At 38.0% G+C, this 25,052-nt stretch overlaps 1 protein-coding gene across 2 annotated transcripts in view; it reads right to left on the bottom strand.

The window, feature by feature from the left end:
• Positions 1-25,052, bottom strand: part of SBF2 (SET binding factor 2) — a 456,096-nt gene that overhangs the window by 53,738 nt on the left and 377,306 nt on the right. For both annotated transcript variants that reach the window (XM_047776309.1, XM_047776310.1), the window contains exons 18-26: positions 23,897-24,067; positions 21,742-22,004; positions 19,565-19,737; positions 18,433-18,506; positions 16,200-16,395; positions 12,380-12,507; positions 11,400-11,575; positions 8,506-8,651; positions 6,140-6,338 (exon numbers count right to left, since the gene is read on the bottom strand). In XM_047776309.1, coding sequence (XP_047632265.1) covers positions 6,140-6,338; positions 8,506-8,651; positions 11,400-11,575; positions 12,380-12,507; positions 16,200-16,395; positions 18,433-18,506; positions 19,565-19,737; positions 21,742-22,004; positions 23,897-24,067 — 1,526 coding nt within the window. The remainder of the gene's footprint in view (positions 1-6,139; positions 6,339-8,505; positions 8,652-11,399; positions 11,576-12,379; positions 12,508-16,199; positions 16,396-18,432; positions 18,507-19,564; positions 19,738-21,741; positions 22,005-23,896; positions 24,068-25,052) is intronic.

The following is a 25,052-nucleotide window of genomic DNA, read 5'->3' as shown; positions in this document are numbered from 1 at the left end:
CTTTAGTTTATTTATAAATATTAGACTAGAGAGAGTTCATATTAACAATCTCCTAACTAACCTCTAATCCCACATCTTTTTTGTGCGTGTGGATTTTTTTTTTATTGTGGTAAAATATATTTAACATAAAATTTACTTGTTAACCATTTTTAGTGCACAAATCAGTGTGCAATTATCACAACTTCCCAGGAACCCTCCAGATCACAGGAGCAGAGTACTGCTTCTTAAGTTCTCCCAACATATAACAATCCCTTTAAATCCGTTACCTTGTTATAAGCCAGTGCTGAGAGCAGGGAGAGAAAATCCAGTTTATGGTCACATAAGTCATAATCTTCAGTGGCTTTACTGAATGCCAATTTAACTTTCCAGAGATAGCATACCTAACCAGAGATACCTTGGAAGCATTCTGAAAGTCTAGCACTTCGGTGCTTCACAAGCTATAGGCTGTATTTCTCCAATACCACAAACTGATCAGGGTACCTGGCTGCAGACATAATCATCCCCGAAGACATGAAAACCAGTTCTATTATTCGGTCCCTCTATTACAAACTCCACTTGATTATCTTTTTTGCCCCACTTGCTTCTAGATACTACAGTGATTTTGTATATTAGATGAGTGAGTAATGCTTAATGGCTTCAGGTACTGACTGTTTCAGTAACCAGGAAAGAATCAGCACACCCCTTAATCTCTGTCCCCTTCCCCTCTTTCCATGGGGCACAAGCACCACAGACCATGCTCTGCTACACACAAGATCTAAAGACTTTCCTGGTTCCAGGCATGGGGTTGAGTGACAGCTGAAGAGCCACTGGTGCTGGGGAAAATAGCATAGAGTCTGAGGACCAGCAGAGACTACTCTCAATACCAGTCTCACATAGCAATGAAAGATACACCCATTTACCCTGCTGTGGAAACTTTTTAATCAAAGAACAACACACATATAAATGCTCAAAACATAAATGAATTAACACAAAAAGAAACCCATGTCACTACCACCTAGGTCTAGAAATGGACTGTTTTCACCATCCCTGAAATCCCTTTGTGTCTCCTACCAATCACTATTTCTCCCTCTTCCTCCTCAAAGATTATCACTGTCTCTGACTGCTAACAATATGGATGAGTTTTGCCTGTTTAGAATGTCACAAAAAAGGAGCCAATAGAATTTAATCTTTTGTGTGGCTTCTTTTGTTCAATGGTATGTTTATGAGATTCATCCATGCATGTGTCTGTAGTTTGTTCATTTTTATTGCTGTATAGTATCCCACGGTGATTATATTATTTATTTTTCTATTGTTGATTCTGAGTCATTTCTAGTTTTTATTATATAAGAAAAATGTTGCCATGTACATTCTTATAGTTGTCTTTTGGCAGTATGTGTGCATTCCTAGATGGAGTAGAATTTCCAATAGATACCTAACAGATTGTGCATCAACACATGTCTAGAAGTTTAGTAGATGCTGCCAGCCAGCTTTCCAAAGTTGTTTAATCAGCAATAGAGTTCCACTTGCTTAACATTTAAACTAGTATTTTATATTGTTGGTCTTTTAAATTTTAGCCATTTTTGCAAGTATAAGGTAGTGTTATTGGGACTTCGATTTGTATTTATCTGAAGACTAATAGATTGAGTGTTGTTGGAGAGTAGAGTGAACCAAAAGTGCCCACCAAACTGAGAAGGTATCTTGAGACCGAAAAATGAGACAGGCAGCTCTATAATCAGTGGATCAGTTTTTACAGGGTGGGATCTAGATTGGGAGAACAATGATCAGGAAACATTCACAGCTGCACTCTGAGCCACTGACGAACCACTGGGACAATTTTACAGTTAACCTAGGGTATGGGGATAGGTGCTTGGAAACAGGACGTGCATTCTCAAGTTAAGATTTATGAATAGGTAACTAACTAGTTTCTCATGAGCACTGGGAATACATCACAGAAGGTTTTGATCATTGTTTGGGGACTAACAGAGCATAGAGGCCACCTGGTGCTAATGATCATTACAAAATAACTGTTAAGAACTACAAAGCTCTTTATGATAGACAAGCAATTCACTGCACAGTACAGTCTTGGGTAGGGTCAGTGAAAGAACAGAAGAAACTATAAGGGCCCAAAATGGCATCAGTTATGCGAACAACCACACAAACATCTTTTCATATACTTATTGCCCACCAGGATATCCTCTTTTGTGAGTTCTCCTGCCATTTCTTATTGCCTTTTTACTCTTTTAATGATGTCTTCTGATATATGGAACTTCTTACTTTATTAATCTTTTACCTTATGGATAGTGTTTTTCCTGTCTTGAGAAATCCCTACTTCAAGGTCATGAAGATATTTTCCTATCTTCTAGAAGCTTTATTGTTTTACATGTAGAACTACAGAACAATGAGAATCGATTTTTGTTTAGATAGAGGTCAAAATTAAATACGTCTTATATAAATCTCTAGCACCATTTATTGAAAAAACAGCTTTTATCCACTGCTCTTAAGTGCTATCTTTATCTCAAACGAAGTGTTCTCATAAGTCAAGATGTCTCCGTATTTCCTACTTGGCTCCAATGGTTGGTTTTTTTATCCCTGTGTGAATCCCATAGTGCCTTAATTACCATAGCTTTATAAAATGTCTTGATATCTTGTAGTATTACTATTCTATAAGACTATCTTGACTACTTTTGCCCTTTAGAATTTTAATGTGACTCTTAGAATTGTCTTTTCGATTTCTGTAAACATTTTGCTGGGATTTTGATTGGTACTGCATTTAATCTATAGATCAATATCTGGAGAAATCAAAGTTTTAGAGTATTGAGTATTCCAGTCCAAGAACACTAAATATCTATTTATTTGTACCTTTAATGATCCTTAATACTGTTTTGACTATTCATGTAGTAGTCTTACACATCTTACATTAGATTTATTCCTAAGTATTTAATGTTTTTTAGTGCTACTTTAAATAGTATCAGTAGTACCAAAATAACATCGCTTAAAATTTCATTTTTTTTAAAAAGGCTGCACCTGTAGCACATGTAATTTCCCGGGCTAGGGGGTGAATCAGAGCTGCAGATGCAGGCCTATGCCACAGCTACGACCTATACAGCAGCTTGTGGCAATGACAGATCTTTAACCCATTGAGTGAGGCCAGGGATCAAATCCACATCCTCAGGAAGACAATGTTGGGTTCTTAACCCACTGAGCCACAATGGGAACTCCATCATTTTTTAATCATTTGTTTTTGGTGTATACATGACTAAATTCTGTATAATGACCTCATACTAGTAACCTTGCTAAATTCACTTATTAATTTATCAACTGCATCTGTATATTCCTTCAGATTTTCTATGTGTATAATCAGATCATCTGTGAATAGTTTTACTTCTTTCTTTTTTATCTTTATACTTTGTATTATTTATTTTTCTACTCTTTTTATACTTCCTAAGCCCTCTATTACAACACTGAACAGAGGTGGTGATAGTAGGCATTCTTGTCCTGATCTCAGAGTAAAACTTTTTAGTAGTTTATCATTAAGTAATTTTTGCCATAGGATTTTTTTTTTGACACTTACTACATTAGTAAGTGTCAAAAAAATACTACATTAGTAAGTGTCAAAAAAATACTAGATTAGTAAGTGTCAAAAAAATACTAGATTAGTATTTTTAATTTGCTTAGGGTTCTTTTATAAAAAGTCATAGGAATTCCCGTTATGGCTCAGTGGTTAATGAATCCGACTAGGAAAAATGAAGTTGTGGGTTTGATCCCTGGCCTCGCTCAGTGGGTTAAGGATCTGGTGTTGCCATGAGCTGTGGTGTAGGTCACAGATGTGGCTCAGATCTGGCGTTGCTGTGGCTCTGATATAGGCCAGTGGCTACAGCTCCAATTAGACCCCTAGCCTGGGAACCCCACATGCTGCGGGTGTGGCCCTAGAAAAGACAGAAAGACAAATAAATAAATAAATTAAGATAAATAAATAAATTAAAAAATAAATAAATAAATTTTTTTTTTTTGGTCTTTTTGCTATTTCTTGGGCCGCTCCTGCGGCATATGGAGGTTCCCAGGCTAGGGGTTGAATCAGAGCTGTAGCCACCGGCCTACGCCAGAGCCACAGCAACGTGGGATCCGAGCCGTGTCTGCAACCTATACCACAGCTCACGGCAACACCGGATCGTTAACCCACTGAGCAAGGGCAGGGACCGAACCCGCAACCTCATGGTTCCTCGTCGGATTCATTAACCACTGCACCACGATGGGAACTCCACTTCTTAATTTTTTTAATGTGAATTATGCTGATTGATTTTCAATTGTCAAGACAGTTCTATATTCTTGTAATAAACTACACATGGTCACTGTATAAATGAATCACATTGTTGTACAGCAGAAATTATCCCAACACTGTAAATCAACTATATTTCAATACAACTTTAAAAGAGAAAAAAACTATACATGGTCATAATAAATTGTGCATCAAATGAACCTTTTGTCATTATTAACCATCCTTCTTTACTGCTAGTAAAATTTTACTTTAAAATCTACTTTAATATTTATATAGTGACAAAAGCTTTTTTCCAAAGGCATTTTTACATGGTGGTGTTTGTTCTGTTTACTTTCAACTTTTTTGTAATCCTATTCATTAAATATATCTGTTAAAAGTGCCATACAGCTTTAAAAAATTCTGATTGTCATTTTCATTTAATTGCAGCACTTATTAATTCATAAGGAACATAATTACTGATATATTTGAATTTAAATTTACCATCTTAATATTTGCTTTCTATACGTTCCATCAGTTCTGTGCTTCCTTTTCTCTTTCTTGCCTTCTTTTGGATTATATTTTATTATTCCATTTGCTTCATTCTAATAGCTTAAGAATATATATTGCTTTATATCACCATGAACTCTTTATAATAAGTGTTCTATTAAGATTTTGTTTTTAACAGACTGAAAAGAGAAATAATGTCTGTTTTCCATTGGCAGTTATGATTTTTATAGCAAGCTTCTAAAACAGCAGGAATCACCTAACACTATGGCTTACACTCATCTATAGAGAGAATTTAGTTAGAAGGACAAAGTCCCCAGGAAAATCACGCTGTACTCAACAAATCACAGCCTTTTAGGATAGAATGCAAAATTTTCATTTGTCCCAAATCTTAAACTATATACCCAATTTGTTTCACAAGTTTCACATTGGCACATTTATATTTGTCACTTAAAATGAGATACCTAGAGTCTTTATGAATAGCGGGGTTGAAACTAACAGTAGCATTAAGACAACTTTCTAAAATATGCACAAGGCTTATTACAGTTTACAAAGTGCTTCCACTACATTACTGCATTTAATCAAATCAGGAATTTATAAACGCAAAGAAAAGAACTTACCTGGAGATGAAAATGACTAAACTTGTGGATGTTGGTTATGTAGTTTTAAAAGATATAAAGCATAAAATAGGGCTTAAAAGATACAAAAAACAGCAAGAGAAACAAGAATAGAAAGAAGATGTGTTCACTTATATTCTTTAAGTAACAGCCCTTGAAAAATCCTAATTAGACAGCATAAGGAAACCCTGCCTATACTTGTGTCAGCAAATTACAGCCTGTAAGCCAAAACTGGCCCCGCCTATTTATTTATGTACCATCCACGGCTGCTTCGGTGGCAGGGTAGAAAAGTTGCAACAAGAGAACAACATATGGCCTGCGAAATTGAAAATAGGTATTATCAGGCCCTTTAAGGAAAAAGTGTGCAGACCCCTGACCTACAGCAGTTTTTCATGTCTCCTCTCTGTCTGGGCAAAACCTATTCTTATTTCAAGATATCTAAGGCACGCTAGAAGAGAGGCAAAAGGGAGGAGAAAGACAAATATGGGAAATTTAAAAAGAGAACAAAAACTTTTTGTTCCCTTTATAAAAGGAATTTGAAAATTCACTTTCTGATCTACTATAGGCACTGTTAAATGACATAATTTAATTCTGAGAATGCAAGTGAGATGCTTGCACACACTGCATAAAAAGTGTCCCTTAAACACACAGACTCCTGGACACCTTGCTCCTACTTTCCAGCATCTCTCTTTCTCTCTGGGCTATGGATGCAAATGGCCCATGCACAACTCAAATGGAAGGAAGGAAAGAAGGCCTCTTTTTTGGCGACCACTAACAGACTTACCTTCGGCAGAGTGAATACATCCTGTTGGAGGCAGTGATTCGAAAGTACTCTGGTTTTGAGCGAGAAGAGCTGCTACTTATGGTTCCCAAACCTAAGCGCTGATAGTCTCTGAAACAAGCTTTTTCCACTAACTGTTCCATTGTAGACTTCTCCGAGGCCTTCAGAGTGGTACTTGTGGGAAGTTCACTATCATCTGAAACTGTGATGGCAGAAACAGGTTTTGAAGAAATGATGTAGCTCAAAGTAGAGGATTAAAAACTTCCTTTCAAAAGGTGTCCTTAACCAAGTATATGCTAGGGCTACAGGTGCTCTGTATATCACAAATTAAATCATGTAACTTCTCTGAGGAATCATTATGCTCAAACATAAATTAAAAGAGTCAGGAAATAAAATATCAGGAGCTCAACTAACTCTAAATGTCAAGGAAATTAACTCAAAATTTCTAAAAACAATACAATTTTGAAATCATTATCCGTACTTCTCTATTTCAGTCAGGCTGGCTTATTTATGTCCACCTGGAATGATTTCTATTTAGGACTCCAAAGAACAATCACTCATACTTTGTGACAGACTAGCCTGTCAGTAAAACTGATCTCTTAACATGGTCACTACACAAACTCCTCATTCCCAGTTTTCAGTTAACTTTAAAGAGCATAAACTTTTATTAGAAATTGTTAAACAGAAGTTTGTTAGTGGGAAAAGACCTTAGGAATGAAGAAGTTAGATTTGGTGCAAGTTATATTTTGTCAGAGGATGTGGTGTATGTGGGAAACTCCCTCATAATTTTGCAATCAGGTTACAGAATCCTTTAAGATTTTAGATGTTGGAAGAATTTACCCAATAACCAAGTATTTTAGGGAGGATTAAAAAAAAACCAACAACAACAACATTCCTAATTGGTACTGCATGTTCTAACTAAAAAAAATTCCATGTTAAAAACTGTCCTAATTTACTCTCCTATTTATTTTTAAAGGAAAGGAAGTAAAATTAAGCTTTCAAAGATTTTGGAAACATACCCAAAGTTCTAATATCAAGGGGAATGATATGGCTCTCTTCTACTGTAAGGAAAAAACAAACTTAACAGCTTATCTCTCTAAATATAAGACTTTGTGTTTTGTTTATGAACTTCACAACGCGATTATATTGCGTTGTGTGTGTGTGTGTGTGTGTGTGTGTGTGTGTGTGTGTATAGCATCAGTTTTATTTTGGCTATTTATTTGTTTGTTTTCATTTTTGCTGTCCCATGACACATGGAGTTCTTGGTCCAAGCCCGGTCCAAACTGCAGCAATGCCAGATCCCCAATCCACTGTGCCAGGCCGGGGGTTGAACAGTGCTCCAGAGATACTGCAGATTCTGTTGTGCCACAGTGGGAACTCTTTGGCCTTTTATTTTCAGAGGAGCATAGACCATTATATAATTTGGTCTTTACTAGAGAATAAGTTTTTGTTCTGTGAAATCATAAAAACTTTGAATTAGAAGAGTCAATAGTGATAGGTAGAGGTAATTTTTTATGGCTTTCCAAGTGACTGTGAGAAGGCAGGGTTCAATAAACAGTCTTTTCACTGCCCCCAGAGGCAAGCCTGTAGATACACATACTGAAATGAAGACCTTTAGCCAGTGATCTCTTTAAAGATAAGGTTTCTTTCTTTAAAATGTTGTTATTATTAGTAGCAGTAAAAGTAGCAGTTGTATAATCACTGGCGATTCAATCTAAGAGCCTGGGAAGAAAAGGGTGCAATGGCATACTGTTACTTAGATCAGATTCTCTCTAGTGTTAATTCCACAAGCATACTTGCTACTGGGTTAAGGAACAGAAAAACTTTGGTTTTGGTTTTCTGCCTCTATTTTCCTGACTGAGAGTAATCTCAGCTCCCCAGATTCTGTTCTTTAAAATATTTAGCAGGTATTTTTTTTCTTATCACCTAAGAATCCCTTTATCTTAGGTCCTGCATTTGAATTAAGAGCACTCACAATGTTCAACCTTCAATTTTGAATATTTAATATCCTTATTTCCTTATTCTTATTCCATAACTATAAGGTACAGGGGACTACTTTATATCTAAATTTCCTATGCAGTGGGGGTTTGTTTGTTTCTTTCGTTCTTTCATGAGACCCACATAACAAGGGCCAATCAGCTCTGTGGATTTAGTAGAGAAGGAGTATAACTTAATAAAATCTTATCTGAACAATGGAATATTGGGAAAATAAAACTTTTTTTTTTCCAGTTCTGAGAAGCTGGTAAGTGCCTCCAATCTTATTAGACCTAGGTTTTTGAGTAAGGTTTAAGTGCAACTGTGTCTTAGTTATTCTTACTCATTAAGATTAATAAAAAAGGAATATGAAAGAAAAACAAGTTCCCACATACCAGATATATCATCCTCTTCATTACATCCAGCACGATTCACTCTCTCTTCCACAATTGTTCCTGTTCTCCTCTTCAATAAATACTGCCGCCCAATTGTCATTTTCCCTGCTCTTTTGGCACCTTTCACAATTGTTTTTGAGAAGGTGCTACAAGTCATAAAACCAAAGAGAATGAAAATTTAATGTGAAGATGCCACTTATATTTTTTGATACCTATGTTGTTCAACCTGTTTCTTCTCCATTCCCACAGCCACTAGTATTGTCCAGACCATCATTAAACCTCTCCTTCTTTTGATCATTTTTTATATGGCAGAAGACTAATTTCCTATTAAACACCATTATCATCAGGACACTGTCTTAGACAAAAAGTACAAGAACCTAGAGTGGGACACAAACTATTTATTATCCATCCCAAATCTAGACTCCTCAGTGTAGCTTTTTGGTCAAGCTTGCCCTGAACCCACTCTGCTTACCTGTGCCACTGCCTCCACCAGTTACCACAAACTGCATTTGCAGAAGTCCTCCTGCAAAGAAAGCCAGGCTGCCTCCTTCTCTACTAATTCAAACTCTCCACTAACTCATAGGATTTTCTCTAAGATCATGACAATTATAGTTGGCAACACTTTTACTTATTTCTTAAATGTTTTGAATGTGTATATGCGATATCCTGCCTTCTGACACTATAAATCTTCTGAGATTAAAAACATAATTCCCCTTTTTGAGAGAAGAAAAAAAAAAGAAATCAGAACTTTGAGTATCCTTTTGAGAATTAGCTTTAATTAAAGAGCAACTAGGATTTAAGTCATTTGGACCTAAAAGCACTTTATTTAAATGGTTTACTTTTTCTTGCTGATAGATAATCCAGGTATAGCTATTTACAATCCAAAGAATTAAACAAAGAACCTATTTCTGAATCATCATATTGACATGGAGGTTTCAAGTAAGATTGTTTTTTATTATGTTCTTCTTTACCATAAAGAATAGAACTCGGTGTTTTCTTATCATTGGCTGAAAAGTGATAAAGATTCTTTTACTGTCAAATAGTTTTACCAGACATTGTCTTTAGTCATCTGAAATGTAAATCTGAGGGTTATGAAACATGTTTTACATAATCATTAGAAATCACAGAGTACTGGTATTTCCTAAATTAAGCCTATGGTGAATCAATTCAGGTATACCTTAAACTCAATGAGATTTTTCAATTTTTTTCCAATGAGAGCTACATATTTTGTTCTATATATGCAAGACAATTCTAAGATATTTTAAAGTTTAAAACTTATAACTTGATAGAATAAGCTTGATTACATAAATATATAACTGTCCCTCTCCCCCACCCCGTTTCTATACAAAAAACACCATACAAAGCTTTGTTTCTTCTACAGAGAGCTGGGATAATGAATATCATAGGCTCTCCTGTGACCCTATAGTCTAAGATAAGATGCTTAGCTGACTGCTGTAAACACTTAGAAAGCTGTTCATGCTTCTTTAGTATCTCATACTTGGATAAGCATGTTCTCCTTCACTTACCAGGTAATGGTGTTACAGATGGCTAGCTCTTCAATTTAGAAATGACATACTGTCTGCAGCTTCAAATTGCCTATAACCTCAGCCAAGCTCACTTTCAGGCAAAAGGAAGCCTTTTTCTCTAACGTCTGCAGAGGACCCCCTAATATGTAATTTGTATTGGCAGATGCCCAAATTCCGGGTCATTGAAGATGTATGGCTAAAATTTTAACCCTTATATTTTATCACTAATTGAAGAGAATTTTAAAGCAATTGTTATTTTGTAATTACTGAAGTTTAGAAGTTTTAACATAAAGCACTAAACATTTTCATCAGAAAATAAGGATTCCAAAAAAAAAAAAGGAGTGCCTGTCGTGGCTCAGTGGTAAGGAACCCAAGTGGTATCCATGAGGACGCAGGTTCAATCCCTGGCCTCTCTCAGGGGTGAGCTGTGGTGGAGGTCGCAGATGTAGCTCGGATCCTGCATTGCTATGGCTGCGGTGAGCTGTAGCTCTGATTTGATCCCTAGTCTGGGAACTTCCACGTGTGCGGCCCTAAAAAGCAAAAAAAAAAAAAAAAAGAAAGAAAGAAAGAAAGAAAGAAAGAAAGAAAGAAAGAAAAAATAAGGGTTCCTACTACAGAAATATGACAACTAAATGCAAAGCCTGATCTTGGATTGGGTCCTGTACCAGACAGAAAAAAAAGTAGCTATAAAGGATCATAAGTAAAATTTGAATATGTCTCTGGGTTAGATAAAAGTTTTATGCCAATTAAATTTCCTGGTTGTGATTATTGTACTGTGGTCTTTGTCCTTAGGAAATACATATGACCTATTTAAGGATAAAGGTGCATTATCTTTAAATAGTGATGTAACTAAAATAATTTAGAAAAAACATATTTGAGAGAGAATGATAAAGAAAATGGAGCAAAACATAACCAAATGGTGGGTATATAGGAATTTTTTGGGTAAAGGGTATATAGGAATTTTTTGTACTATGTTGTAACTTTTCTATAAATTTGAAATTATATCTAAATAAAAAGCTATAAAAAAAAGAAAAAGAAAAAAAATAAAGGGTCTTATCTCTACATCAGAGCAAAACTGTCTACCAGCCCTGGATATTAATGCAAACTGAAGGGATTGCTCAAAGGAAGTCAGAAAGTGATCAACATAGAAGAAAGGAAAACAGAATTTCACATTTAAGAGTGCATCATGAGCAATGAACATGATTGTTACATATATTTAAGCTGCTGTTTCGCAGCTTTCTGAGCTTGGTTCAATGTGGGGGACAGAACGGCAAATGAAAAGAACAGTCACATACTGACCCAAAGGATGATGACTTCCCTTGACAGGCAACTGTGGGAGGACTGAAACAGAGAAACTTGTTTTCTTACCGAAAGGAAGTGTTTTTTTCCTTCTGTTTGGGTAAAATTATTTGTGGGGTAGTTTGTCCAGCAGCAAAAGCAAAGGTGGTAAAAATGGACTGAGGATAACGAAACTTCATCAGCTGTTTCTTAAAGATCTCTACTACTTCTGGACTCACTTCTTCATCAAATGCTACTTTAATCAACTAGAGACAAAAGAGATTAAAGACAGTAGAAACATGAAGGATTTCTAGATAACTTCCCCCCAAATTACTGAATAACAAAAAATAGCAACGGCAAGAGTTTCAAGGTTGAAGGGATCTCAGATGTCATGCAATTTAAAAATTTTAAAAATAAAAAAGTAAGGCTCAGAAAGGTTTATTTGGTGAGTTGACAAGAAAAATGGTGAGTTGACAAGAAAAATCATGCATCTTGAAGTTGGGTTTCTTCGAGACTATCTCTTCTATGAGGGAATATGGAAATTAACTCATAGTGGCTGAAGTAGGAAACACGTCCTTCTCATTTATCAACTCTTTGTTTTAGACAGGGAATTTGGCCTAAGAAGGTCTCTTCCTACTCAGAAACACTATAATTCTAGGAAGAAAAAAAATTCAGTTTGACTAGAATCCTAACCAGTATGGCCAGGCACTATTCTGGTTTGGAACCCTTTGGCAGCTGAAACAGTGAAGAAATCCCTAGGAGATCACTGTTCTAAGGCGACCAGAGAAGGTCTGGGCCTCTTAAGATTACTAAATATTGACAGATAATCTGTTGTTACTCTGAGCTGGCTACAGGGCTCAGAGAATGGAGGATCAAGTGCAACACTATTCATGAGTTCAGTCAGTTGAAGGTTACACTCTGATCCTCCTCATCCTCTAACTTTTGACCACATAACCACAAGAAAGTGGCCATGGCATCGTTTGTAGAAATTGTAGAAGAATGGCTTTTAAAAAGTAGAATAGTAGACGAATACTGTTAAATAGTAGAAGAATGCCTCCCTTTCTTAATACCTGAAAAGATGCTGATGTGATCTGCAGTCCTTCTTGCATGTTCTGCTGTAGCTGGTTCTGCATTGTGATCTTCTTCTCCTTGGTGATCGAAGCAATGGGAAAACTTCGCACAACCGTCTGCTCACCAACTACAGGAAGACAGGGCTCAGACTCAGCAATAGCAGTTTACAGCTCATTTCTGGAGTCTCTGCTGCTCATTTCACCAGCCTTTGCTGGAGAAATGTATCTGGAGAGGCAGTGTCCAGGAATGCAGCAAGAGAAAGGGCCATGATTCCAGAATCGCATTCATTAATTGTGCTGCATGGCAATTCATTCCTCAGATAACAATCTTTTCCTGGAGTGAAGAAACTGTCACTGCCTGTCAATCTTCATTCTAGTTCCCCAGCCTATTCTGTACCACATAGGATCATCTGGTTTAAGGCAACTTAACAGGAAGAATGGGTTTTATAAGGAAGAAAAGAAGCATCTTCAAATATTACAAAGACATTTCTCATATTTAATGTAAAAATAAAGCAAAAGAGAAACGGTTGTTAAGGTTTCTTTTTGTATAAAGGTGCTATGCTATCTATATGTGCCTTCAGAAGATCTAGGACTGGGCTTAGACCCAAGACTTTTTAGGAGTTTAAATATTAAAGCAAGACAAGGAAAACATAAGTAGTTAGTTATCAACTACCTGAGGGTATGAAGATGGGCATGGAGAAAAGAAGTAGCACACATGAGGCCTCCCATGCAGAGCACACAACTCCCCAGGGAAGAGGAAAGTCACATGCAGAATACAACATGAAATGAGTGCCTCGATCTGAGGGAATGAGGCTTTAAATATTTCAGAAGGGGAGAAGATTTCTGCATACAAGATGGCTAGAGAATGAATCCTGAAAGAAGTGAGAGGGAAGGTGGGCTTTGAAGGGAATATAGGTTTGGGTCTGCAGAGGGGGAAAGGTAGGCATTTCAAGTAGCAGTACAAGTAATAGAACAGGAGTAGCAATAGGCAAGGCCTCTTGGCTAGGTAAGCCAGAGGGGTTGAGCTCTGAATTAGGTTTACCTGACCTAAGAGCCCATGTGCTAATAATCTACTTATTATTACCAGAATTCCTCATTCCCTGACTGTAAATTCCCAACCTGGAAAATTCTGATTATCCTCTTACATTAAAAATCAACATCCAGAAGCTAAACAAAATTAAGATGTACAAAGGATAAATAACTTATGCTTATATAACCCAGGTAAAATGGTCAGATTTCTATGGGGCACTAAAGGTGAAATTTTAAAATATAAATTAACTTAAAATGAGAAAAGAGGAATTCCTGTTGTGGTGCAGTGGAAATGAAACCGACTAGGAGCCATGAGGTTGGGGGTTCAATCCCTGGCCTTGCTCAGTGGGTTAAGGCTCTGGCGTTGCTGTGAGCTGTGGTGTAGGTCACAGACACAGGCGAGGATCTGGCGTTGCTGTGGCCATGGTGTAGGCTGGCAGCTGCAGCTGCAGTTCAACCCCTAGCCTGGGAACCTCCATATGCTGCCGCCCTAAAAAGAAGAAAAAAAAAAAAAGAGAGAGAGAAAGAAAAGAAGCAAATATCAAAGGTTTTCTCTTAAATATTTTTTAAAATGTGAAATTAACCTAAAAATTGTCAGGAAAAAACAAGAGACAAGCTTTCCTACTAAATATGACTTTTATTTATTTAAAAGAAATGAAGTAAAGAAATTTAAATGACCAAATATCTCATATACTTATATGCCCAAAATGTATGTTTATAGCCATTGAGTTCACAAAAGTTGTAGTACAAAAACAGTAAGTATGGGATATTTAGTTTTAAAACTACACTTGCTTACAATACAAATATTTATAGTAATATGACAGGAAAGGGCTGAGAAAGTTTGCTCTATTTTTTCACTCTTTTTCAAAATGAGCACTATTCCTGTTGATTAATTTTGTTTATTTATTTTTGTTTTTTTTGTCTTTTGTCTTTTTAGGGCCATACCCTAGGCTAAGGGTTGAATTGGAGCTATAGCTGCTGGCCTATGCCACAGCCACAGCAACACCAGATCTGAGCCATCTGTGACCTACACCACAGCTCATGGCAATGCCGGATCCTTAATCCACTGAGCGAGGCCAGGGATCAAGCCTGCAACCTCATGGTTCCTAGTCAGATTCGATTCTGCTGCTCCATGACGGGAACTCCTAATTTAGTTTGTTGAATTTATGAGCTTTTTGTTTTTTATGTGGTAAACAATTTTTTTTCCCCTTGGGCCATACCACCAGTGTGGGGAAGTTTCCATGCCAGGGGTCAAAGCTGTACCATGGCAGTGACAAATGTCAGGTCCTTAACCCACTGAGCCACCAGGGAACTCCTATTTATTTATTTTTTGATAAGCGATCTTTATGACCAAGAAAATAAGCCATTTTGATGCTATCTAAGCAAGGAATTATAAAACTATGAGATTGTGAAGATACACAGTTTACACATCTGAAATCCACTAACAAAGTGCATAGCACATGGTACATAATCATCATAGGCTACTGAATAAATAAATTCAGATGAGGAAGGAATTCTTGTGGCCACTTATTCCAGTGTTTCTCAATCTCAGTATGTATCACAATCACTTCTGGGGCTTAAAATTACACAGATGCCAGGGTCTCTGCTTTCATAGAATCCTATTCCAGACTCTAATTTAATTGTTTGAGAGCTGCACACAGAAATTGATTGTTTTAGAAAAAGCTTTCCGGATAATTCAATTTTATTTATTTATTTTTAATTTTTTTTTGTCTTTTTAGGGCCACACCCATGGCATATGGAAATTCCCAAGCTAGGGTTGAATCAGAACTGTAGCTACTGGCCTATGCCACAGCCACAGTTATGCAGGATCTGAGCCACGTCTGTGACCTACACCACAGCTCATGGCAATGCCAGATCCTCAACCCACCGAGCGAGGCCAGGGATCAAATCTGAGTCCTCATGGATACTAGTCAGGTTCATTACCACTGAGCCACAAAGAAACACCCCAGATAATTCAAACATGCAGTCAAGGCCGAGAGCCACTGGATTACCACCAAGCAAGCCCAATTCCCTAACTTTATAAAAGGGGAAATTGAAACCCAGAGAGGTGATGCGACTTACATAAGATAAACAGATTGGTCACCAGTGATTTAAACTTGAGCTTCTTGATTTAGAATTCAATAATTTTACCCAAAACCTTACATGCTTTGCCTATCAACCAGAATAGTATAGAGACTACAGTGATTTTAAAAAGATAATTCAGACTTGATAGGGCATGTGCTTCCTTTCTAATACAGAAGATTGTAGAGAGTAATAGAAAATAGCAGTTGAATAAGTTTAGTGAATAGAGGAGAAGTCTGCTAAGAGAGGATTGGGGTTAGTTGAAATGGAAGGGGAGGGAGTGGGGTTAATCTGTCAGTGCTGCACAAGCCCTGCAATGCTTAGCACATCCTTCCACAAAAGGGATCATGTATCTAGAAAACCTCAGCCTTACAGTTTACTGTAGGACTCAGAAGGTGGGGCAAATCGGCAGGGACATTGTTAGCAGCTGGATCCTGTGATATCTCTAAGTCACAATACACTGCCTCATGAAATTACTATAGTTTCAGTGGATGGTTCTGTTTAGAAGATACCCTTGGTTCTTCAAATAAGAATCTATGATCTAAATTATCATTAGCTTTGACCGACGAAAGTAGTCTAAAAAAATACCTGTGTAGCAAAAGGCTTACTTTGAATCTGAATTGACCTGCAAGTCACTGTACACAGATGGAATCAAAGCCTCACGTGGCACATAGATATCCCTGCTCTGTTGGCATAATATGAGCCATACCTAGCTGATCATGGGGAGTCCCTCTGAACAGAATTCTATATGTGGTGAGGAACAAGGCTCCTTCTGCTGGCAGGAGCTGGGGGCCTCCAAGAAGGCCTCCAGTGGCTTCTTCTCTTCCATCAGGATCCAGCAGGACTCGAAGACCTTCACAAACAATTTCTTCTCCTGGTAGTAGAGCAGGTCTAAGAATCTTGGGCTAACAACAGAGAAAGTATTTTAACTCTAGTGGGATTTCCAACTCTTAGACCAAGGTTATCTTTTTTAGTTACAGATCTAAAACATTTGAGCCAGACTTCCTAAGTAGCCAAGAGAAGTAAACAGATTTGGGAGGAGGCAGAAATGATGTTTCTGCATCCAAATGTAAAACAGTTCTTGGCAGCATTGCTTATTGAAGTGAAATCATTGGAAATCACTGAACTGTTTGAGATACCTCTTCAATAGAACATTTTGCAACCATTAAAAAGAATGACATGAACTTGTATATGTAAACATAGAAAGATGCCAGAATAATTGCTAAGTAAAAAGAGAGTTACAAACCAGTACGTATATTTTGACCCCCTTTTAGAGTATGAGCCAAATTGTAAACCATGGTTAAGGGGAGAGGTGAGTGGGGAGGACCGCCGGAGATTGTCACTTTGTACAATGTGTTCGTCTTTAACACTTCAATTTTAAACAAAAGCACTGTCACTTTGCAAATTGAAAAAACTAATACTTTAAAAACATAGATGCATCTTTAAAGAAAACTGCTCTTCTTGGCCTTTAATAAAGATCCATAAAGGGAGTTCCCGTCATGGTGCTGTGGAAACAAATCACACTAGGAACCATGAGGTTGCGGGTTCGATCCCTGGCCTCACTCAGTGGGTTAAGGATCCTGCATTGCTATGGCTGTGGCATAGGCCGGCAACTGTAGCTCTGATGAGACCCCTAGCCTGGGAACCTCCATATGTCAGGGGTGTGGCCCTAAAAAGCAAATAACAATAGTAATAATAATAATAATAATAATAAAGATTAATAAAAAATGGCCAAGTTATGAACATTTATACATCTGGGAAATAAGGAATCATGTTACCTCCTCTGAGAAGAGGTCAGTGCTAGGGAAAAAAAAATCCATCTCTCCTGAAGATCTAATATGCTTATCATCATTATTATTATTTTGCTTTTTATGGCCACACTGTGGCATATAGAAGTTCCCAAGCTAGAGGTCAAATCAGAGCTGCAACTGCCAGCCTATGGCACAACCAAGCAATGCCATATCTGAGCCACATCTGCGACCAACACCACAGCTCAAGGCCACACAGGATCCCTGACCCACTGAGCGAGGCCAGGGATCGAACCCACATCTTCATGGTTACTAGTGGGGTGCATAACATGCTAAACCACAATGGGAACTCCTAATATGGCTTTTTTCTTTTTAAACCAAGCAATAAAAACTATTCTTTTTGTTGGCTTTAGGAGGCTCAGAGCTAAACGTAAAGCCAAAGTATAATGATCACTGTGTCTCAGATTTCTGATAGAATTATCTTTCTTTTCCATCTGGCTTCTCATTTCTCCTTTGAATTTAGTTTTAATAGTTCTGTTATGTAGGTAAGAGGATCCTGAACCCTAGTCCCATAGACTGGTGCCAGACTAACTGCAAAATAATCATCTGGGAGGCTTGTTAAAGCATAGATTCCCAGGTTAAGTCCCAGGGTACTTCAATTCAGGAGGCAGGCTGGGCTGGAGTTCAGGTCACTCAATCATTAATAGACTTCCCAGATGTCTGTGATGTATGCTTGTAATGCACACAGATTCAGGAGCCTGGTGATTTTATGGTAATTGTCTTAAGTCATTTTTTGGGGGGAAGTAGGCAGGGTATAAAATCATAGCTTGGGCTTAGAAGTTAGAATGTTCATAATTTATGCCCTGCCTATAAAAGCAGACTCAACAAGAGGTTATTACTTTCCCTTTGTTGATCCACTCTTCTACTTCACTATCCTTTTTATGAGGATCCACATGTAAATGCCACTGAAAGTTTAATGTATAATTAAAACTAGAGCTGGTCTCTGTAGAAGGTTAGGAGAAGGTACTTTCTGGAGCACAACAATCTACTGTCGCTGGGTTTTCTGGCTATGCCCACGCCGCAGCAGTGACATTGCTGGATCCTTAACTTATAGGCCACCAGGGAACTCCTACTGTTGCTGTTCTTATGAGATTTTTTTTTATACCCTGAAAGCATGTAGTCTGGAATAATTACCTTCTGTATAGGTGGAAGCCTTCTGCTCTCTCGATGCACGGCTTCTAGGGTTTCAATGTGCATAGCCACAATTCCTGTGATGAGCCAGAGTATTCAAAATGAAAGAGCACAAAACAAGCAGAATTAAAACAAATCCTGGATATTTCAGAATTAAAAACTAATTGTAGTTTGGTGGTTCCTCAAAGTTAAACACAGAGTAATCACATGACCTGGCAATTCCACTCCTAGGTATATACCCAAAGGAACTGAAAGTAAGACTCAGATACTTGTACGTGAATACTCCTCATAGCACTATTTACGACAGCCAGAAGGTCAAAACAATACAAGCGTCCATCAATGGATGAATGGATAAATAAAATGTAGTATATCCATACAGTAGAGTTTTATGATTGAATAATCATAAAGGGAATGAAGCTACACCTGCTTCAGCATAGATAAACCTTGAGAATATTAAGTGAAATTAGCCAGAAACAAAAGGACAAGTATTATATGATTTTACTCATATACAACACCTAGAATAGGCAAATTAATACAGATAGTAAGAACATCAGTGGTAGCCAGGGGCTAGGGGGTGGAGAATGGGGAGGTGGTGCTTAATGGGTACAGACTATCAGCTTGAGGGTGATGAAAAAGTTTTGGTAATAGTACAACATTGTGAATGTAATTAATGCCATTGAATTTTTTTTTTTTTTGTCTTTTCTGTCTTTTTAGGGCTAAACCTGTGGCATAAGGAGGTTGCCAGGCTAGGGGTCTAATTGCAGCTGTTGCTGCTGGCCTACACCACAGTCATAGCAACACCACAGCTCATGGCAATGCTGGATCCTTAACTCACTGAGCAAGGCTAGGGATTGAACCCGAGACCTTATGGTTCCTATTCAGATTCATTTCTGCTGAGCCATGACAGGAACTCCGCCATTGAATTTTACACTTAAAAAAAGGTTAAAAAGGAAAATTTTATGATATGTATTTTACCAAAATTTAAAAATATTTAAAAAGTAATCAAAACATAAATAAATAGTATGGCTAAACTACATGGAAGCCAAATGTTACACTGAAAAACTAGACCTGCAGGAGTAATTCTTACTCAGTTACCTCTAATATTCTGGTTCTCTCATCTCTGCAAAGTGATTACCTGGTATCATGCAATGAAGGCTCTTGATATGATCCTGAGTAACTCCACTCTCCGTGCAAACTTTGTCAATAAATCGGGTAATGAAACGCACCACAGAATTAGCAACGTCATTATTCTCTGAATCTTCAAACCCACTTTCTGTATCGTAACTTTCAGCTACACTTCCTGCAATACTAGGAAAGGAGGGAAATGATCAGTACACAAATGTAACAGATGACTACTCTGCCACAGTGATTTTTTTTTTATCTTTTGTTGTTGTTATTGTTGTTGTTGTTGTTGTTGCTATTTCTTGGGCCGCTCCCACGGCATATGGAGGTTCCCAGACTAGGGGTTGAATCGGAGCTGTAGCCACTGGCCTATGCCAGAGACACAGCAACGCGGGATCCGAGCCGTGTCTGCAACCTACACCACAGCTCACGGCAACGCCAGATCGTTAACCCACTGAGCAAGGCCAGGGGCCGAACCCGCAACCTCATGGTTCCTAGTCGGATTCGTTAACCACTGCGCCACGACGGGAACTCCTGCCACAGTGATTTTCCATGGCAATCTAAACTTGCTCAAAGAGATGCATGCTCAGGTAGAAACGTCACTTCACTCCTGCATGGCTCCTCTATAAGTGACAGTGGGGAAACACAATGCTCTGCTTGCCTACATGTGGAAGCTCATGTTAGGCACTATCCTTTGGATTCAGATTTGTTTTTGTAAGGTTATCTTCTAAGAGGAACTCAGGAACCACAGAATATAAAACAAAAAGGGACTCTAATTTATTATCAGATACTTGAACCTTCTAAAAAAACTTGTCCTTCCTAGTTAATTATCACATGGAGACAGACAAAGTAATATGGCTATCTCTGGCTTTGCGACTGGGGGACAATGTCCCTGGTAGGCAAAGGAATTTTTCCAGCAAATAGAACATTCTACCTAAGAAAAGAACAAAATTGTCCTATGAACCCTTTTCTTGCCAATATTTTTCTTTCTCTGAGCGAATCACAACCGTTTTGGTTACTTTGTCTGTAGGTAATAAAAATCATGTAAGAGAAGAGAGTAAGTTTGAAATGGAGCGGGTGTGAAAGCAGAATCCCTGGCCTGTTGTTTATTCGGTTCTCACTAGTCAATAAATACTCCTGCCTCCTACGCATACTTTTAGACTGCTAATCATGAAAGAGAATCATTGCCTATTTCAAACTACTCAGCTCTCTCTCCTCCAAATCCAACCACACTGGCTGAATCAGTGTTGGAAGCAAAGCTATGCAGTGAATATGGCCATCATACAATCCCAAAGCACCACAAGAACTTTGGTGCCTTAGCCACTCACTATGTAAAGGAGGTTGTAGGAAACGTCATGAAAGAAATAAAAGGTATGAGCAGGTGATGGATGTGCTATTTAAGACGGGAGAAGTTAGGAAGGCCTCTCTGGGGCGGAGGGTGACATTAAAGCAGAGAACTAAATGAAATGAATGAGTGAGTGAATCTTGAAACTATTTCGGGGAGAGTATTCCAGATTGCAGGAACGAGTACACAGGCCCTGAGGCAGAATCATGCTTCGGGTGTTAAACAAGGAGACCGGTTAGGTTGACGGAAGAGTGATTGGAAATAAGGACTGAGCATAGCCAGGGGCCAGATCCAGGCAGGCCTTGTAGTCCATGGGTTTTGCTCTCAGTGCTATGGGAAATAGAAGGGTTGAGAGATGTGATTACAGGCAAATGCAAAGTGTAAGGTGAGGAAAAGGAGGGTCAAGAAACAAATAATCACTTTGACAAGAAGGAGTTCATTAGTCATTTTCCACAGCACTTTCAGTAAATTGCTATGGCAGAAAGTAACTGAAAGACTGAAGCAGCAGTGGGTGAGACATTTGAAAAATTAGAGGTCATAGAAGAGAGTACAGGAGGTGATTAACAATAGCTGGATGTAGTGAAAGTCTTCTACTAGAGAAAAGCTGAGCAAGTCTGAATGTGGCAAAAACGGTTAAATTTTGTGCATCCAAGGCATGTGGAAGTTCCAGGGCCAGGGATCAAACCCACGCCACAGTAGTGACAATGCCAGATCCTTAACCTGGTAGGCCACCAGAAAACTCCCTAATTTTTGAAATAGGTACAGCAATATTTACCCAAGATACTTTATATTCTCTGCTAAGCCAAAAAGGATAGGAGGGTCTCTGTGTGTCCACATTTTGGTACCTGTTTGTGACAATGCTGTTGCTTCCACTCTCCCAGTCGCCTGGTGCTGACGTTCTTAGCAGCTTGTTTTTACTTGTATCTAGTGGAACTAGCAGGTTGACCATGAGGTTTGCAAAGTGAATGGCCTGACTGAAGACAGTGCTTTCCTCACGCTGCACCAGCTCCTGCTGAGCCGATTTGCTCAGAGTAGGCCAAAGGCGGAGCTGCTCGGCTGCGAGGTCCATTGCTGTCTTCTCCTGATACTGGTCATCAGGAAGTTTATCCTAAAAACCAAAGCAAAAAAATCCAAATCTATCACTTTACACGAGCTTCAAAAAACATGAAGGATGTTTTAATAATTCACCTATTAAACACCTATGTTGGTAAAAGTGAAAACATATAAATGAAAGATAACAACACAATATGAAACCTAGCCTTCTTCTCCCCGCCTCCATTGACCAGTTCCAACAGGCCTTGACTTGGAACCACGTGGCAGCCCAAGGAAGCAGCAGCAAAGCACAGATGTATCTACTTCTCAATGCTAACATTTCACTGTTGATTTATCTCTGTGGCTCCATCCCCTTCAAGTTGCTAGTTAACAACAAATTGTTGACCTGAAGTACCTATAAATGCTCAGGTTGAATGTGCCAGTAGCATTTACCAATACTCTGATATCTTTCTTTTCTTCTGCTCTTTGGAAAAGAATAACTAAAGTCACACACAAAAAAAGAACTAGGTTTCCTTGTAAATGTGGGAGTCAAACATTGTTACCACATGAGTAGTATACAGGTATCCATGGGATTTTTAAGAGAGGTTTCCTGGTAGGCTGAAGAATGAAACAGTAACAGTAACCCACATCTGTATAGCACTACACAGCTTATGAAGAACTGATATATCTACAGTCTCATTCATATCTAACCTGTAGCTGAGACATACTTTTATAGAATAAAGGACACAGATGACAGAAACATGCATTTGCCCTATGAATGTTGTAGAGATATACATCAATGTTAGCACTACATCTGCTTTAAAAATTATCAAAAGTACCCCACCAGGCCAATTACTTCGGGAACATGACCTCCAGTTAATGCTCCTTGGATCTTCTACAAGTTACCCCTTACCCAGTGCATATGGTATTTTGATCAAGAAAGATCTGAGTTTTATATTAAATCAAGTGATTAAAACTAACTGTACAATAATTTGGCATGACAGATAGATGTCAGATAGTGCTACTTGTTGTTAAAGTTTCTGTTCCTATCATACTTATTAGTAAACCAATAATATGTTTAAAATTACTTGAGGCACAGAAATATTTGAATACTATGTAGTTTCAGTCAAATATCTAGGTTCACTTATCTCATATAAGGCAAATTTAAAATGGAGGAAAAGGATCAGCAGCAATGTATTAGCCCAGCATGTAGCATTAAAAATTACTCTAAAATTCAATCAACACAGATAATCAGTCCTTAGTGCTGCTTTAAGTTTAATGACGATAGTAATTTATTGTTATCTAGTATGTGCCAAGAACCCTTTAATGCACTTTACTTGTATTAGACATTACGTCTTATAATTTATATCTACTCATTTTATTAATGAAAAAAAAGACAGAGAGGTTAAAGTGAATTTCCCAAAACCAGATGGCTAGTGTACGATATTTTAAAATTTCAGGAAAACTTAAAGTACTCAATTTTCTTTATTTTAAAATATTTTCTTGATTTTTTCTTCAATTTATTTTATGGTGATAAAACATATGGAAATATATAGAATATTTCTACAAAAAGACCTAGATTTATTGCCAGCATACTTTTGAGCATTTATTTTAGAGTCAATTAACTTTATTTTGACATTTAAGAAATTAATCGCACAGATATCTGTCTAGGGTATTTTAGGTTTGTTCTTTCTGTTCAACTTCCTAAAATTGTTTCCAGGCAATTCTTACTTATTTAAAATATAGTCAAACAATTCTAATGCTACAGAACTGTAATAAGAAGTTACTATGGAAAAAAATGTCAGAAATCAATAGAAGAAAGATGTTTGCCAGAGGGCCCCCTACAGTAAGTAATCAGCAAATATACTGGTAGGAGATCTGCTCTGGCCCTTGGAATACCTGAGTAAGCTTTCCTGGCTTCTTGAAGCCAGGACCATGGTCCCACACAAGTACTTTTCTTCATCTTACCTTTTGTTTCAGATATGGGGCATGATTGTCTTCCTTGGCCGAGAGATACAGGGAGCGAACTTGCTCCTGTACCGCATTGTAAAAGGTTGTCTCCCAAAACTGCTGATTTGTCCAGATGGGGTGGTCCTGAACACAGGTGTAAGCAAACTGGCTGACTCCAGGGGCCAGTTTCTGTGAAAACACACAATATAGATCACCATGGGGCTGACAGAGTCATGACAGTTCAGAAGGTTACAGGGGCCACAGATAATCCTAAATAATGATCAAAGGACTTATCTAAGCAATATCTTATAGCACTTATAGCAGTATAAGCTTAGCAATCAGCAGCTTACACATACTTTTTTTTTTTTTTTTGGCTGTGCCTGTGGCATGTGGAAGTCCCAGGGTCAGAGATCGAACCTCTACCACAGCAGCTACCCAAGCTGCTGCAGTGACAATACCAGATCCTTAACCCACTGCAACATAAGAGAACTCCAATTTACACATTTTTAACTGGCAACTTTGAGCTTGCTATCAAATCTATCTGGGTCACTGTCATTTCATCTATTAAAATGGACATTTCAGTAACAGCTAAAAAATCAAAGTTATTATACGAACTAGAGAATATATGAAAAGTACCTAACACTATACTGTGTACACAGTAGGCACTGTAGAGTTGGTAGCTCTTATTACGATTAGGACATAAAACAAAAATCCATCATAGTCTGAACATAAAACTCCAGATAATCCAAAGTTTCTTCTACTTGGTTTGAGAGTACATTTTGGTGGGGTTTGGGGGCCAAGAATGGAAATGCAGGTGAGCCTACAGCTTGGCCTTACACACAGAATGAGGGCATAACATGAATTTGGGACTCAAGAGGAATTGTACCCTTCTACTGCTCATTCCAGCGCTTAACCTCCTTACCAAGGCTGCTGCCTGGCTCACATAATCCCTAACAAACTATCCTGGGCTTCGAGGGCATTTTCTGGTAACCAAGTCTGGGCATGGGAAGGTAATCTCAAGCCAAACCTTCCTTTCCAGGACTTCCTGCTGAGCTTCTAAGTAAGGTAAAAAAGTAAACCTTACTCTGTGATCAACAATGGGGCGGGGGGAATGACTAACTTTGCAGTCACTTGATATTATTTAATATCACTTGATCGTATTTAATTCTAAAAA

The sequence above is a fragment of the Phacochoerus africanus genome, chromosome 4 (assembly GCF_016906955.1).
Source record: "Phacochoerus africanus isolate WHEZ1 chromosome 4, ROS_Pafr_v1, whole genome shotgun sequence".
Classification (NCBI taxonomy): Eukaryota; Metazoa; Chordata; class Mammalia; order Artiodactyla; family Suidae; genus Phacochoerus; species Phacochoerus africanus.
The sequence above is the reverse complement of the archived record's forward strand: the minus strand, read 5'-3'. Positions and strand labels throughout refer to the sequence as shown.